At 48.0% G+C, this 17808-nt stretch overlaps 1 protein-coding gene across 1 annotated transcript in view; it reads right to left on the bottom strand.

Annotated features, from left to right (window-relative positions):
• ass1 (argininosuccinate synthase 1) overlaps positions 1–17808 on the bottom strand; it is a 56936-nt gene that overhangs the window by 34428 nt on the left and 4700 nt on the right. Inside the window, exons 2-8 of the mRNA XM_066712627.1 lie at positions 17110–17216; positions 12501–12569; positions 11768–11956; positions 10019–10075; positions 8126–8200; positions 4833–4903; positions 4131–4161 (exon numbers count right to left, since the gene is read on the bottom strand). Coding sequence (XP_066568724.1) covers positions 4131–4161; positions 4833–4903; positions 8126–8200; positions 10019–10075; positions 11768–11956; positions 12501–12569; positions 17110–17211 — 594 coding nt within the window. The 5' untranslated portion in view covers positions 17212–17216. The remainder of the gene's footprint in view (positions 1–4130; positions 4162–4832; positions 4904–8125; positions 8201–10018; positions 10076–11767; positions 11957–12500; positions 12570–17109; positions 17217–17808) is intronic.

Here is a 17808-nt window from a genome sequence, read left to right as displayed (position 1 = left end):
GAGGTTGTGCGAGGGGGCGAAGGCGGGGGCTGCAATTGAGATCGTCAGGCTTTCGTCCAACTCGAAAATGTACCTTAAAAATCAGTGTCAGGTCAAAACAAGAAATCCGGCTGTTAAGGAATATTCCAGAAATGTGTTAATGGAAACACACGACAAACGACAAATTAACAGACACACTAACTTAAAATAAGCCATACACACTAATTTACCCCAAATGTCCTTCACTTGACCACCGATATCTTCAAGTGTCCTTCTCCGAAACATACACAACCCCCCCCCCCCCAAAAGAGACTTGTGCAAGTGTAACGCACACACTCTCAATCCTGAGGCTCTATCAGTATTCCCTGATTACACCACGGTGTTTCCCCCCCCCCCCTTTTTAAATACAAGAAACAGTTCAAGAGACAAATTGTTTCTTGTGCTGTATCAATGCATTTCATTTAGACCTCCCCGCGGGAGGGCCCGGCCCAGAGATGTCATCCTGAAAGAGACGAAAAGATAAAAATATGCCGGGGAGAGAGAGGAGCGCATTGGAGGCAAATGGGCCGTGAACTGAACCATCATGTCGAAGCACAGAGCTGCTCGGCGGCTTTATTCAATCGGCCGATATTGTTGTGCTCCGGCGGCTGAATGCGCTCTTTGAGAAGAGGCTGCGGCATGGACTTAAAGCAAGTAAATTTCTATCTTTCTGCACATTAGCTGCATCATTGCCTTTCAATTGAGTCCCAGAGAGCCAGAAGAAAAGAAGATAGAGAGAGAGAGAGAGAGAGAGAGAGAGATGGAGTGAGTGAGTGAGTGACTGAGTGAGTGAGAGAGCAAGAGGTAAAAAACTTGAGCCATCTGTAAGAAAATTACAGCTAAAAAAAGACCTGATCTGCTCAATTAATGCAATTAATAAATGTGAAAGAAAATTCTCTGACAGAAACCCATACATATATATCACATATAAACTGAAAGATATTAATACACAGACACAGACATACACACACAACACTCCCCGTGCCCTGTGTGCGTAAGGATTAAAACTGCCTTCCTTTCCCACTGATGGTTTCCGTGGCCCCTGAGTGCATGTCAAAGCCCAGAGGAAGGGGCCTGGTAGTGTGGCCCCATTAGAGAACTGGGCCCCTGACAGGCAGTAGGGTGTGGGGGCTGTAGGCGAGACCCTCAGGGCGCTGTGTGGCCCTGCCAGCAGTGCACGGCACCTGGAGGCAGCGGGACCCAAAACCGAAAAGCAGTGCCAGGTACCCTCGAACCCTGAATCGGTGAGTGGACACTAATTTACGCCAAGTACAGGGGCGGTGTTTCCCTGCACACACAACCCAGTACACCTGCATCTCGCTGCCCAACAGATTGTACCAGTCAAGGGCTCGGAGTGAGACCTAATCACAATGTAAGATGATGGATATAAACCACTCTTATCATTGCAAAAGCAGCGTCTTTACCACAACGGTAAGGTTTTCAACTGGGCAGTGTCTTGATTGCCGACAACTGCAAGGACAGCGATTGATGCTTGAACGTCCCCTGTCTCCCCACAGCTCAACTAACCAGCTTGTGTTTAACTGGCCACAGAGCACAGATCCAATAGATGGGAAAGAAGGGGCCCTTTTGTGACACCAGATTCCTAAACAGGTCTCCTATCAGGGATCTCCTCCTGGGGCGCACTGGATCACACAATGAAAGGGAAACAATGCCAAACACAGGCAGGTTGGTTTCATTTCCCCCCCGTCACACTCGGAGCATTGTTTGCACTCCTTCCCCTGACCATCTCCCCTTCCCTTGGCTCTGCTCCCGAGATCAACAGGTCAACTGGGCCCCGATCAAAGGGAGGCACTTGTGTTTATCAAACACTACAATGCAAAAATGTTACTCCATCTCTCTGTCTCCCTCTTTCTCTCTCTGACTCTTCTTCTACAGGGATTTGACTCTGTAATTGGTGTTGACGGATGTCTTAAATAGTTTTTTTTACAAGTGTCGCAAGGGCGGCGGAGCGTGAACTGGAAAGTGGCTGACGGGGAAGGGTGCTGCGCTTGTGTGAGCGACAGAGAGAGAGAGGGAGAGGGGGACAATGAGTTTCTGCAGAGCCCAGAATAAAACCTGCACAGATCAGAATAACCACAAATGGCCGCTTGTTTTCATTTAATTCCCCGCTCAGTTTATCTCGGCTTATATTACATCAGCAAACATACAGGGACAGCCGTACGGAGGACAGCTGTCCCACAATGCACTGCATAGGGTGTAGGCCCGGCCTGGGACCGCAGCAATTCAGTGGGAGGAAAACAGTAAAAGCACCGTCTCTAGTGTAGAACAGCAGTCTCTTCACGACTTGACTTTCTAGCTCCTCCCACAGGTGTTCTGTGAGACCAAGTCTAGGCTGTGACACGCTATTGGATGCTAATCTCCTCGGACGAGCCGCTGCGTGCCAGTCCCAGCTTTTTGTGTTATTGTATTTGTAGACACAGGCCCTGAACATAAAACTCCCTCAATGCTGGGAATACATATATATATTTCGCTTCCCCCTGAAGGAGAGAGGGAAGCTGTTTAAGACAAGATAAGGGATGGATAGTTGCAGGAAATGAAGGGGGAAACCAGCCGTTTGGAGATGGACAGAGTGAGAGAAAAAAGCGAAGATCGACACTTTCCACATCTATCTCCCTGCACCTTCAAACGCTGAACCCGGCGCCCCACAGAAGGAAAACTTCACATTCCCTAACGAAGCGCTTGTGTCTCATCTGTCTCATTAGCTCTTTGTAGTGTACTGTTGCGGGTGACATTTCCATGTCACAGTGTCACGGTAAAATCCGTCCCTCCCACGTTGAAGCCGATGGCAATATTCAAAAACAATAGGCCTTGGAAGCTGAGCTCCCCGCTACCAGCTGGGCCAGGGCTGGGGCTTGTTTCTCCTGGCGCTCCCATGAAATTGGAAATTATGTGCCTCGTTCTTATGGCCCCGCCAGAGACAAGTCAGTGTCTGTGTGTCCCGGGTTCTTCCCAGGCCTGGTCACACAGAAGGGAGGGAAAGGGAGAGGAGGGCAAAAAACAAAACAAAACAAAAAAAACGCTGTTAGACAAGTTTGTTTCGCAGCTCAAGGGGACGACCTGGCCTCTGCGGTGACCTCTGACCCGCTGGGATGTCTCCGTCCCGCTTGGAGCTTCGTTTGTCTTTGATTGGAAATGCTCCTTAGCAGGGAGGGATGGGAAGTCAGCCACAATTGTGTTAAGTTGAGAGGAGACGGGGGGGATGGCTGCTCAGGGCCCAAGCATGAATGGGACAGGAGGACATCGGAGTTTGGGTTTTGGGCTGCGTTGGCAGATTGAGGGCTCTCTCAATGGCAGAAGCAGGTCCTCATATCAGGCGATAGGTCACCTCTAGCGTCCCACGTCTGCGCAGAAACCCTGTCCCGTGCCCGAGCAATCCAGCTCACCTATCGACGTGCTGCAGAACAACAGATCGTACAGCCACGTCTCCCCCGCAGAGCAGGACCGGGTCGGGCCCACCTGGGGGAAATCGCACATGACAACAGGTGCCGATGTGTGTAACGATCGGTGTCGGGATGGGAACGCTCTCCCGCACCGAGGAGTCGCCAGGAGACACCGAGGATGAGTCGCTGTATTTGTATTTGAGCAGCAAGTCTGAAACGATCAAAAAAAGAACATCCTGTTGTCATCTCACGGGTCAGAACAGATGCATTGGACTTTGGGTCTCATCTCAGGAAACACCCACGTGCATCTGAAAGTGGAGGAGGAGGGTTTACACCACACACCCCACTGAAACATCAGAGATATGCGCCAGTGGGTCTGAAGTAACAAGTTCTTCTGACTTTCACGCAAATCATACAAAAGATAAACCACAGAAGGTCTCCGCGTCTCCTCAGCGTCTGTCGGACAGGGACGCACGCAGGCAACTGAGGAGCACAGAAAGGACGCTCACTGCTGGCACGGGACCCACATCCGCGCTGGGCAGGACCGCAAGAGGATTTGCGGTTAGTCGACCTCACGATGCCCGTCGCTGGAAGGGAAGCTGCTCGTCTCTCAAAGGAAAGCCGTACCAACCCTTTACTACGTGACTAACGGGAGAGAATAAAACCCGGAACACATCCATCCCGGCGCTCATGCAGACACTGAAGGCTTACCTTGGGGTTTTCCAGGATCCCAGATTCGTAACTGTTGAAACAGAGAAAAAGTATGAATCAGATAAACATTAATAAACATTTGCTTGAGCTGCACTGACTTAATAATGCCACTTCTTCATCCCTTTTGAATGGTGTCTCTCTCTTTTTTATATTTTGAATGATCACACAAAACTGCCAGCATCTCAGACCAACTGTCTATCCCAAATCTGCAGCTCAGTCACTTGTCCGATGATTTACAATCCAGCTGTATCTGCAACCCCCCCCATCCTCTCCCCCTTCAGATTCATCACCAACTCCCAGCGAAGGAGTCGATTCACTCAGGGATTTGCCTCCCTCTCTTGTGCCACAAAAGCAGGCCTTTAATCGCGGCCTGCGCTAATCGGTCGCCGGCTCCATCTCTTTGTGTGTCCCTGAAGAAAGGACGCAGTGTCAGCCTCCCTGCCGCCGTGACATTCCCGGCCCCTCGCCGCGCGGCACACAGGACCTGAGAAAAGCACATTCATTCACTCCCTGCCTCATTAACAAGCACCATGTATGTATGGGCCCTGGCTGCTTTTCGGGGCCCCGACACCTGGGACGCCGGCTCCTCCTCCTTCCCCGACCTGTATCCAGCAGCCCGGCTCACTTTCTCACTTTCAACGCGGCTCCTACTGGTCTTTAGTGCCACCATTAAATGCCCCCAATCTCACGGCCAATACCCACCTGATATGCATCAAGTTGGCGTCCATGCTCCAGGGCGCTTTGGGGGTGACGGGCACAGAGATGCCGTGTTTCTGAAAATGGAACGGGAGAGACGGACCGTTAGGTACAGGAAGGACTGCCGACACCCGAGACAGACAGACGCGGTGAAACGGCCACCCCCGACATTGCCGAGTCTCTGAACGAAGCCGCTCGGCAAAAGAGTGCGTCTGTAGCCCCCACCCCCAGCAGACACTTTTCGTGGCTTAGACACACATCTTTGCAGTTCACTTCTAAAAGCCCACACTGCTTCTACCTGCGGTAGGGAGGTTCGGTGGGGTCCCCCGTCTCACTGTTTAAGGGCCAACGAGACCCCACTTTGCTCCCGCGCTTCCTCTTTGATTGGGCCGGTGATAAATCACTGCACTTAAGAGCTCGAACAAAAGGACTGTGTCTGATCTCAGCTGTACTCGCAACCCTGGGGGTGATTGGGAAGGGGGGGGTTCTTGCTAGCTGTGTGTTGCAGAGTCGTAGGGAGAGGCGTTCGTTGGGGGGCGGTGAGGCGTGCGGGCGGCCCGGAGAGAAGGAAATGCTGCGAGAGAGAGAGAGAGAGACCCGGCCCAGGTGATCAATGAGCCCGTCCCCTCGCCTCTTCCCTTCTCCCCTTTCACACTGACTATTGTGTGCCCAAGTGGGACCCTCTAAATTATTTGTTTACAGGCCTAATAAGTTTGACTCCCCGAGCCCGCCCCGGGGCGACTCGAAACTCGAGAGGGGCCAAGAGTGACGGAGAGGGGCTGGGGGAGAGAGACACCGCTGAACTGGAGTGGCAAAACCCCCCCACCCACCCACTGCCCGGACTTGATCTCAGACAGAGCCGTCCGAGCCCGGGATTGAGGATCCAAACCTCCGCCAACGAAGAAGACGACAGAACACAGAACGAATCCCCCACCACAGCCACCCTCGTTGAGCAGGCCGTCTCACCGCCAGTTCAGGTCAGACTCCCGCCCGATCCGTCCACGAACAGAACAGTCCGATCCTGAAACCCCGAATCTCCACCTGTGTGAATTAATGAACTGCCAATACGTTTGTCCTAGGACCCTAAAGCACGGTAGTGCACCAGTCCGAAACGAGGAGAAAAACTATTTAAACTGCTTAGCGAGACCCTCTCCTCACCTCCGGCTCAAATCTCTCACACAGCACCTCTACTCGACCGATCATCACGATTTCAAACACAAGTCAGGCGCTCTTCCAAATCTCCAAAGACTCGACCGGTCAAAACAAGCGTAATTCTGTCATGCATCATATTTAAAAGCCCCTCGTCTGTCCCGATTTTCACCAAGTGTCCAAACAACCCACGCCGAGCTGCTGAAAAGGAAACGAGTCGAACTTCAGATCCGAGGCAGCAGACGGAGCCAGTAACCGGGTGAAGACGGCGTTCTGCGTCACACAACCTGACTTGAAGGAGCAATTTCGCCTCTGCTCGTTATAACCAGTCTGTCGTTGCTCTGAACTCATGGTTAATATCCATTTATTGTGTGTGCTGCTGTACATTTTTATTACAATGCATATCATTACTGAATTGAAACAGAACAGAAAAACAGAATTGAATTGAATGCATCCTGTTCTATTGACAAACCAGTATTGTAGGGTCGTATTACTGCGTTCTTGTCATGTTTCTTGTGTCAACTGAGTGGGTCAGGGCATCCGTTAATAATGATGACAACAACAACAGTAAATAAGCAATTTATATCAACGGTTTTCATTGCAGTGTGGAACGGGATTTTGTTCTCCCCCACAAGCGAAGTTATTTATATAGGAGTAAAGGCAGTAAGCGTTAGTGGTGAGGGTCTGTGCGAGTGTGTGTGTGTGGCGGGGGGGTTGGGGGGTGCAGTAATGTGGACTGAAAAACAGGGATGAGAAACAGCCTTTCCATTCGCCCAGCGGGGGATCAAGTGATTGCAAGACTTCTTAAATGGCCACGCATAATCCCAAGCGCAATATCATCATTTGAGAGGGGGAAGAGAAAGAGGGAGATGAAAAGGGAGAGCGCTCTCTCTCTCTCTCTCTCCACCTGGGGAGTTTAACCCATTCACAATTATCACCACCCCCACCCCCATTACCGACAGCACAGGGGCGAGAGAGGCCAGACTGGGATCTGTAATGATGGAACGAGCCAGACACACACTCCAATAATTATCCCATTTCACTGGGAAGCCTGAACCCTCGAATTTAGTGACTCGTCTGAAAACACACGGGCCTGACGTCCGGAGACACGAATGAACTTCAGCGCCAATGCCCGGACGTCAGGCCCGTGTGTTTTCAGACGAGCCACTAAATTCAAGGGTTCAGGCTTCCCAGTGAAATGGGATAATGGGTGTTTTGCAGCTCTACGCAGCTCTGAATGAAATGGCAATAACACAACACAAATACACACAAAAACTAAACACTGAACTCGTTCAAGACCGCCGTGCACAATTGTCAGGTCTCTATAATTTCTGTGGTTCCGTCTCTTTTGATATAAAACACGTCTGTTCAATATGAAGAATTACTGAAAGGGTACAGAACCAATCGCAGCCCTGTCCGTGGCCTGGAGATCATACGCAATCGCATTTCAGCTACAGCCTGCTTGACGCAGCTGGGTTTGTGGTCGTACAGTGAATTAAAAGTTCACAGCTGTGAGTTGGTCAGAGATTTCAGGACTTCTGTGAACCGTGAGCGTCCTCTAGTGGCAGAGAGAGAGAAAGAGCTGGACTTTGCACAGAGACGGACGCTTTCTCTTCTGTAAGCAATCCAGCAGCGCCAAGCAGAGGAACAAAATCAAACGCTCGGGTCTATCGACACTCTGCAGTAATGGAAGCAGTGAACCCAATCAACTATACTATCAACTATACCAAGATGTAGATATTTTAGACGCCCGTTTCTAACTTGAGTATGAAAAATGTCCAAGGAGTTATTTTAAGCCCAATAAAACAGGTCTCCGTTTGAATGACAGCAGGCTCAAAGACTTCAGGCTCAAATTGAATCATTGCAGGAAAGTCTTAATTTGAGGCCTCTGAGTGGTGTGCAATCACAATACGACAAGACAGAAAACAGGAGACACTTCTTCACAGAGAGAGGCGTCACAATCTGAACAAACTCCCCAGCGATGTGGCTGAAGAGACAATTTGGGAACATTCAAAAACAGACTGGATAGGATCCTTGATCACTTAGTTATTAATGGACACCAAACGAGCACGATGGGGCGGATGGCCTCCTCTCGACTGGACACTGTCTTATGACAGTCAGCCAAAAAAACAAGAAACACACTTATTTACCTGTGCGTACTCCATCAGGTCTTTCCTGCCCTTGAAGCGGGTGTAAAACTCAGGGATCCTCCACGGAGCGATGATCTGACTCGGAGAAAGGAGGGACAGAGAGTTTAATTCAGTTTAATCGTGTGGCTTTGATCCATCGGCACACAGGAGCCCCAGAGACGCACGCTAGACCTCAGGGTGTCTGTGTGGGACTGAGACAACAAGCAAAGCGCTGCACACGCGTGATCAACTGAAAAGGCAAAGAAACACACGCCACGGCTCAGAATTAGTAAACCGCGGTCTTCTCGCCTGCAAATGAAATGCACAAAGATCCTGAAACAAGTCTAATGTGATGCTAGATGGTATCAATTTGGAAACCTTGAGCGATACTTTCTTAGAAGAGTCTTCTGAATTCACTGATTTTAGATATTTACTGAAGTCAAAATGTATTAAACATGGATATGAAAATAGGTGTAAGTATTTATACACCCAAAGATTTGTGTGAACCATTACAAGCTTGAAGTATCTCTCACTTAAGCTGGAAAATCTTTTATGTATTATTGTACAAAGTAAAATGGACGAATATGATCTCTATGCTGCAAACACATTTGTGTAATCTATAAAAACTGAACAATAAAAGCTTGGCTGAATTAACTGTGAAGATCTCCAACAAAATACCCTGAAAAAAGTATGATATGTAAGTGTTTTGAAAGCAGATCCAGAATATTAGTTGTCGCCTGGGTCGGGAAATTAGAATTAAGATCAGCTTCTTCACCACTTGACAGAAATGACTAATAAAACTCCCCCGAAGAACCTAAAGGCCACCGTTCGGTTCAGCTCATGGCCGCCGCATCCTGCGCTCAGACACCGGATGAAGATCAGTCCTCCGGTCAGAAGGGATCTGAGCTGCCTGCTGTGGTCTCAGTGGTTTGAAGGCAGTAATAGTGACGAGACAGGAAAGTGCTGTCTATCCTATCCACTCAAAGGTAGAGCCACACCATTATACAGGACCGGCACTTACATTAAACACAGATGCGATTCATATCTTAGAGAGATAATTCCACTTTTATTTACTGCCTTCGCGGTGAATTTCCCCTCGACTGAGTGACGATCGCTCCCCCTCTGACAGATGAGCGCTACACAGAGCGACGCGCTATTGATCTCGTCAAAGCCGTCTGCGTCAACATGAAAAGAAACGGGTCCGAGTGACACGACCAGCACTTTCCAACACAACGTTTGGCGAATGGCCTCCTTTTTTGGACACTTTCTTATGTTCTTACGGCCGGTCGGTCTGACTGTGTGGCTGAGTGATCCCTCTCTCTCTTTAATGTATACATACGCTGCGTTGGATTATCAGTAACAAACTTCTACCCGGGGCTTTGGACCCAGAACCGGAGAGGAACCAGAGCGGAGTATTTCAAAATTTTCGCTGCTCCAAATCCCTGCTTCTACCCTTCCTGCTCCTTTTTGTTTTTAACGGATTACTTCCAGTCACTGTGTGAAATATTGACCAGATTGTCTTCTCGTACAGGATATTAATTCATCCAGAGAAGACAGAGTCACTATATCGTACGTCGCCGTCGTGTCTTTGAGCTCTGATTCCGGTGGAACAGGACAAAATCAATCGCATTCCCTAAAAACGAGTGTCAGAACGGAGAGCCCTCTAATCGCGCCAATGAATGGAGATGCCAATCACTCGCACCGCTCTCGATGGGGTGAGGCAACACTGAAGCACTGAAGCCTAGCATTACCGGCCCTCAATAAGCACAGTTGAGAAGCGGTGGCTGAAATTGCTCTTACTTTAATAAGCTGCTGCTGATATTGGCTCTAATCATTCAGGCACTGAAACCCCTACACTTCCGCCACGGGAAAAGAACAGGAATCGCACAGTGGGACACACGGCTGGAGGCTTACCTTCACCTCAGGGTAGAGCGCGTAGCAGGTGAGCTCAAACCGGATCTGATCATTACCCTGAGAGAGAGAGAGAGAGAGAGAGAGAGAGAGAGAGAGAACTTCATTGAGTCTTCATTACGGTTGTGTATTAACTGTAGCAATTGTAGGTGTTCGCTCGGGCGCTGGCGTGTGATGTCACAGCCACCATCACCGCTCAAAGACACCAAATCACGTGCTCTCACCAGAAGGCACTCTTTCTTGACGGGGTTCTTTTGCTGTGATGTAGTTAAAAGAAGGTGCATTTCCAGAATGAAAAGAGGTCGCTCTCTCTTAGTATCAATCTATTCTGACAGATTCCCTGCCATTTGACGGTGACTTGACGTGGGGCGCGTTCCAGTCCGAGAGCAGCGTGCAGAAGCCCAGCAGGCGTGTGATTAGTATGTGAATGTGGTCTGCAGGCAAAACCACACGCTGTCAGAGTGGTCCTTGGGTGTGTGACCTCTGACCCCACAGTGAGCTCCAATTCCTGTCAGCGGCTCCCACGTCTCTCCTCTCTGTAACTGTCTGAATCAGAAGTAGCTTTCGATAAAAGAACTGAATCTAATCTCACCCTGCCGGTCCTGCTTTAGAAGAAATGCCCTCAGGGTGTGTATGGACGTCCGAAAGCTTAATGCCACTATTTGTACGAGACTTGGGTAGTGCCTCCCGACATTTGGTGTCAGCAGTGGGGTTTCCAGATTAACTCTTCGGTATGACAGACTGCCGTGTTCTTCACTTGGATAACGGAGTGTCAACCCACACAAACCGGCTCTCCACAATTCTGAGATTAATCTAAAGTACAGACTTCTGTTGGTATTATGCTTTAAATAATATTTATATTTTCTAAACTTGGTAACTGAACCAGGGAGGTCCGGCCCTGTGGCAGTGTGGGGCGCTCAGGCCCGTCCAGTCTGTCCACAAAAATCCACCCTCTCTGTCAACGCTGACCCATTTTCTGTCTAAGGTTTCTCATTTGAAACTGCAAACAATCCAACACATCAGATGGCTAGACTAATAATTTGTTAGTCACCTTGTGAAAACTTTAAAAGGAGACAGTTAAACAGGGATTGTCCAAAAAAACAACCAATAACAATCCAATAAGCATCTGCATAAAACCTTAACTTCATTCAATCATACTTTGAGCAATGTCTCCACCCAGTGGATAATACAGGTATTACACTCATCTCCAGCGAAGGACACAAGGAGCTTGTGGTTTTTGAGTGAAATACGTTGGATATTTCAATCACAAAAACACATTTTCCCTCTCTACAAGCAGCCTCTTCTTCCTCTGGGACTGGCGCCGTGCAATGAGGTTCAATATAATGAGCTAGAAACACAATCAACCCCCTTAACTGCTCTAAAGAACGAACAATCACCTCCCAACAATTAATTGGGGGAATAATAACCCAAACTGAAGTACCGTTCCCAGCGAATGAAACGAAACCCTAAATCTCCATGCAGAGACACACAGGAGAGTGTGGAGGCAGCTGGCTGGAGAGGAAAACACTTTTCACAGTGACATATTAACCCCGTCAGTGATTGGGACAGTATATTTACTGCATGTTTAATGAGTACTCGATTAGAGTTAATCCAGCACTGACGAATGTGCCCGTAGGTTTCCAGATCGTTGAGCAATCTGGATCAAACTCTCGCTCCTTGGCCACAGCTATCATAGCGGATAATTAACCAGTGGCCTCCCCTCCCATGATGCCCTGCTGCTGCCGGGCATACCTTGCCAGTGGCCCCGTGGGAGACAAACTGGGCGGCCTCTTGCTGGGCAATCTGGACCTGGCGCCGGGCAATGCAGGGCCGGGCGATGGAGGTGCCCAGGAGGTAGCGGTCCTCGTAGATGGCGTTGGCCTGGACCGCCGGCCAGATGAACTCCTCCACGAACTCTGTGCGCAGGTCCTCGATGAACACCTGGGGGTAGGGGGTGGATAAGGCATTAACAATGAAGGGCAGAGCAGTAGAGAGAGGTTGGCCCCGATAGTGAGAGAGAAAAACGCTATTTACATGGAGGGAAATTCAAATCACGGTCTTCTATTCGAGAGGGTTTGTTGCCGCTTTTGTTCCGTCCTGACAAACGCGCACGACAATAACTGTCACCACAGGGGATCAGCATCTCGGAGCTCTGCACTTCCGAGTTCATTTTCTGTTTGGCTGTTATTGTGAGGCTGAGGCTCATAACACCAGATTGTGCCTTTTCTTATTGCTGGAGATAAGGGACAAGGATAATACACACCACATGGCTCCTCTTAAACACCCCAGATCTCAACTTCCTTCAGTTTGGAATTTTCCTGGCCCTACTAAACATCGAACCGCACACCCTGCAGAGAAACACCATCACTCTACTTCTCTGCTAAATCCCCGTCTGAGATTTGTGGTGCTGGTTGAGCGAAACATCCCAAACACATCTAGGACTTCTTCCAGGCATTTCCAGGACAACCCCCCACTGTTCCCCTACCTTTTTGGCCCCGAGACTCTCTGCCTTCTTTCTGGCTGCGTCGAAATCCTCGTCCTGCCCGATGTTGGCCTGAGGGAAGGAGAACGATAAACATTAGAGCGTGTCAAGGCCAGCTCCAGGTGCAGGAGTCGGACGACCTCAGGAGGGACAGAGTTTGTGGCCTCGACTCGCTCGACTACGGAAACGATTCGAACACGAGGACGAGGCCATCGGACCCCCCTTCTTCATGAGAGGCAAATCGTGTCAGACTCGATCTGTGTCACAGTTTAGCCAGCACTGAATTCCTTGCTTCTTCTCTAAACCTTTCCCGAGTCGCAGCTCGTTAGAAACAGGCGCACAGGCCCGGCAGGAGCTTAATTACAAGGCCTTCTCTCCCAGCCTTTCCCAAAAGCTGCCAACCAGGTGCGGTGGCGTCACACTAATATGCTTTCATGACTGGGTTTGCTAAGTATTAATTATGGATTCTCTGGTGACTGAACTCGAAACTGACAGCCGTGCAGAGACGTATCTCTAACCCTCCAACACAAACACTTCTCGTCTGCCCTACAGCAGGATCAGTCATGTCTTCTCCAGTCCATATTCAGCAAACAGGCAAATTCATAGACAAACATACTAATCTGCGCATGTATTAAGCATGTCTTTGAGTGCCAGACATTTCCTCCGGGTCACAAGACTTTCCCCCTGCTTTTCAATTATTAATTCACAGGGTTTTCTTAACGTCAGTAATAAACTTTGCCCTTATTACCAGATCAGGACAGCTTAAACTTGTCTGTGACATTAATTCATGAATAGGAGCTCGAATCGTCTTCAGTATACGTTCTGCAAGACCCCACTGTGTCACAAGATCTCAGGACCCTGCGTAACGCCCTCAACTCTGAGAGTTGGATAAAGGAATAAGAATGTCATCAGGAAATAGCCGTTATATCAGCAACTCTAATAAGAATAAAACTAGACATCATGTACAATATGATCGCATTGCTATGTGCGAGTTAAGCATTTGGCATGAAGTTCAGGTTACAGGTTTAAGTTGTGAATGTCTCTCCAGAAGGAGCGGATTCTGCGGCTCAACAGCAGCTGATGTTGCTCAAGAGTTTGGTTTTGAACGGCGGTGGTGGGGTAGTACAGTTATACACACATGTAAAACTGCCGACAGTGAAAAGCTAAATTCTTGTACAGTGACAGACTAAACACAGATCCACGAGGTGCGAATCATTCTGGGATCTTATCAACAAAGACAAGGTGTTTGAGTTTCTTCAGGGGAACGCCACCACTGTGAAACAGCAGGAAACGTCACGCTTTGCTTTTCCAAAATCTTTCAATCTGGCACCCAATCCAGGCTGTGCCCTGCGTTGGGCCCGGGGTCCGCCTGGCACGGAGGGTCAGTAATGGCTCAGTTAAGATGCACCTCCTGCCGGGTCCCGGGCTTCCTGATCCGCTGACTCTCTCTCCACACTGTCTGCAAGGTTTCCACCGGAGGAACTGAAATTAGACATTAATCTCCGAGACGCCAGTTGTGACACGCGCTCGAGCAGCATGCTGACGGATGTGAATGTTTTGCTTTCTGTCCACACACATCTTGTCAAAATACAAACTCTCCGTCCGTTCACTGTTAATGTTATTTATTGGCAGACGCTCTTATCCAGGGTTTTGTACAGTTTACACAAGGTCTATTCATTAATAGCTAATTCCACTTCCTCAAGTGGAAACCTTACAGACATTTTGGAGAAATAAAGAATAAAGGAAGTACTTTTTCAAATAAAATAAAAAGGTGACGAATCACAGCTAGTTTGTGTAAAACTATTTTACACATTTATAGATTAAAATCATTTTGAATACGAAGTTTAAAAAGTGCTACATTAAAAATGAGCTCCATTTGTCTTTAATCTGGTAGAGATCTGGCCACTCACGTGTGAAATGCATTTGAATATGGAGCTCTTTCAGATAAAGAGATATTCTTGCACCCAAAAGAGCAATCCTTAATTGTAAGAACCAATTTGTGGAAAGATATTCCATAAAACAATTACAAATAAATACCTGCTGAAATCAATAACTACCCTTGAGTGCGGTACTTTAAGGAGATTGCTTCAGTAAACACCCAACTGTATAACAGGGTAATTGTATGTAAACAATAATGTGATGCACCGTAAGTTGCCCTGGATAAAGGTGTTCTGCAAAGTAATCTAACTGACACATGTATTTATTTCCACTTCATGTGTTAATTTATTGTGAATTGTGGCATTGGAATATCCTCCAGGCTAATTAAAAGCAGCATCTGATAATGATTTCCTTTTACATTAAGCATTTAGCATGAGCACTTACAACCACGAGCCTTGGAAAAAAAGCATCTGCAGGTCAGCGTCGCAGAATCTCTCAATAAGGAAGAACACAGAGGCGATTCCGCAGTTTAAGGGGCTTTAGAACACTTTCTCTCTCGCAAATGGTTAGCTATGCATTTCAATGCCCGAAATCCAACCACGCATGATTGTCGGTTTCCCAAAAAGCTGCCCACCTCAACTTTCTCTCCTCACGGGCTCTTAATTTATTGCGCCGCTTGTGTAATGGAGCTTGGCTAACCGTCTAAGACACAAGTTGTGGTCAGGTGTGTGTAGTGATTGGAGTAGTCCGAGATAAGGTTTTTAGTTGCAGAATGTGATTGTTGCACAATAAGGGTAAGGGGCTCAGTTACTGTGGACAGTTCTGGGCTCCACACTTCAAGAACGATATCACTGCTCTAGAGGCAGTTCAGAGGAGAGCAACCAGACTTATTCCAGGTCTGAAGGGAATGTCCTACTGAGAGACTGAGGACCTGAACCTGTTCACCCTGGAACAGAGGTGTATCATAGTGACACAAATGGAATAACAGGAACACCAATTCAATATAAACATACCCACCGATATCTAATCAGATTATACTTATTGTTCTTCATTAACAGAACGACCCTAATGCTTAGGAGACAGACAAAATACAAAAAACGCCATATTTACGTCTTTGAAACCAGACCAAAAAATGTATGAATATCGGTCTTCCATTTAGACAATCCATACAACGACAGGGGCAATCTTTCTGGAGGCGAAAAAACGTAGATTTCCAACGAACACACAAACAAAAACAAAAATTGATGGGATTGATACGACTGCGATACACAAATGGAAAATAGCCGTCAACCGTGTACACACACTCCCCATTACAGAACACTGGACTCAGTAAATTCGACTCATCGAAAAAACGTTCCCAAGGGCCGCATTACGAAAAATTATGAACACGTTACGCTACGTACGTAAAGAGCGAGTAGCGCGCGTGTTTCTCTGATTTATGACATCTCCAATGTGTTCATCTTCCCGTTCTTCTCATCTCTTGGGATCCATTCGATAGCCTCTCCCGTCCATCTTTGATCTGTTCCTCTTGCAGCGTCTGGCCCATCGCTACTGTACCATTTGTACTGGCCGAGTGCTGCTGTAAATAGCTGACATATGCGTCTGTTTGGATTTGCGGTCCTGTACTCCCTGCCCACTGGATTGATTTATCTGTGCCAAGCCCCCGTCACACCGTCTCCCCACTCCCAGGGACAGCCGGAAAGTGTGAATTGTGAGTAAAGGAGTTTCTTGGCAAAGATTCATATCGGTTGCCTGATGTAGTGAATGCACAGCGATTAAAAGAGCAAAACTGGTACAATATCACAAATTGTAGTAATAATAATAATAATAATAATAATAATAATAATAATAATGGCCCATGACATCCGAGGATTTCCTCATCTGACAAACCCTGTGAAATGACTCTACTGCAGCTACTGCGACTGATTGTCACAGGTTTTCTATCGCCCATTTAACAATCACACAATGCCGCTGCGCTCCTGGACAGATCGGCGCGTGAGCAACCGGTCAGGCGAGGGGAACTGCCGTCCGGCGAGGGATTTGCTGAATCAGCCCGAGACAGGCGGCGCATTCACAGCGAACACAGCGGTTAATCCAGGGGACGGGAGAGCTGACAGGGCCGAGCGCTCGGGGGCCCCAGGCTTTGGAAGCAGCTGGAGCGGAAACGACTGGGACGAGTTCAGACACTGGGCTCAAACGCAGGCAGCCTGAAGGGACGGACACAGTGATTTAGAGAGGGGAGACCGGACTGAAACTGTATGAGTTGGCCTCTAGAAACAGGTGTGTGAAGAAATAAAAACAACCCAAACACGCTCAAGTGTCTGTCGAGTTGTGTGCTGAGGTGACACCACTTCCGAGGGTGGCTTTTGGTTGATACGTGTATGGATGTTATTGGTGCCACACACACGTGTAAATACAGAGAAACTTACATTAGGTCATCGTTTAAAATAAATACAAATTCGCTGTACAGAATAGACTATAGGAGTTGACGATTATGTGACACGTGCATCGATGCTGAAATAAAGTTAGTGTGTGTAACCGATGTATGTGTGTGTGTCCTAGTATAGTCACTACAGAAACCCTCTTCAGTTCAGACAGTTGTCCAATATACATGACTGTGCGTCTTTTGTTAACGGACAATAAGCAACCCACACAGTAAAGCAGGAGAGAGAAAGGCTCATCAATGGCTTCGAAGGGCACAGACAGTCCCCTTCACGTCAGAGACTGCTCTTACCAGGTAGGCGATGACATCATAGCCTTGTTCCTTCAGCCACACCAGGATGCAGGAGGTGTCCAGACCGCCGCTGTAGGCGAGGACTACGGTGCCTTTGGACATGATGTCTGTGGAGGAAACAGACAAGGACAGGAACGGCAGATGAGATGGGGTTTCCAGACGGAGAAGGAAGAGCACGTTTGTCATGTCCCAGATCCCAGAGTCTCTCAGTCACGACCTTCACTTCTCAGCTTCTGCCTGATCCCCCCCCCGTCCCACCATACGGGTTTTACAGCTACACTCTCTCTCTCTCTCTCTCTCTCTCATTGGATTTAAAAGGACTGATGTTTCCTGTTTGTTAGATGTCTGAACTGTCTGAACTGCTCCACTGCAGCCATGATTTGAACTATTGAAGGAGCTATTGTTATTTGAAACTTTTTCCACGTGTGCCAAATCCATCTAATGCTCACACACCATGAAGAATGAGGATATAATCTGGAAGCCATTCAATCAAACGTTAGATGGTCAAACAAAGTAATGTTTTGTGATAAACTTAAAATGTCACATTCCTGAAGACTTGTTAACTTCTTAACTAGAATAATAGCACTAATGTATTCAATAATAACTATAATAATAATCATCATGAGAGGCATCGACCACATCAAACCAGAGGAGCTTTTCCAGATCAGCAGGGACACACACACCCGGGACACAAATGGA

The sequence above is a fragment of the Amia ocellicauda genome, chromosome 9 (genome assembly GCF_036373705.1).
Source record: "Amia ocellicauda isolate fAmiCal2 chromosome 9, fAmiCal2.hap1, whole genome shotgun sequence".
Lineage (NCBI taxonomy): Eukaryota > Metazoa > Chordata > Actinopteri > Amiiformes > Amiidae > Amia > Amia ocellicauda.
The sequence above is the reverse complement of the archived record's forward strand: the minus strand, read 5'-3'. Positions and strand labels throughout refer to the sequence as shown.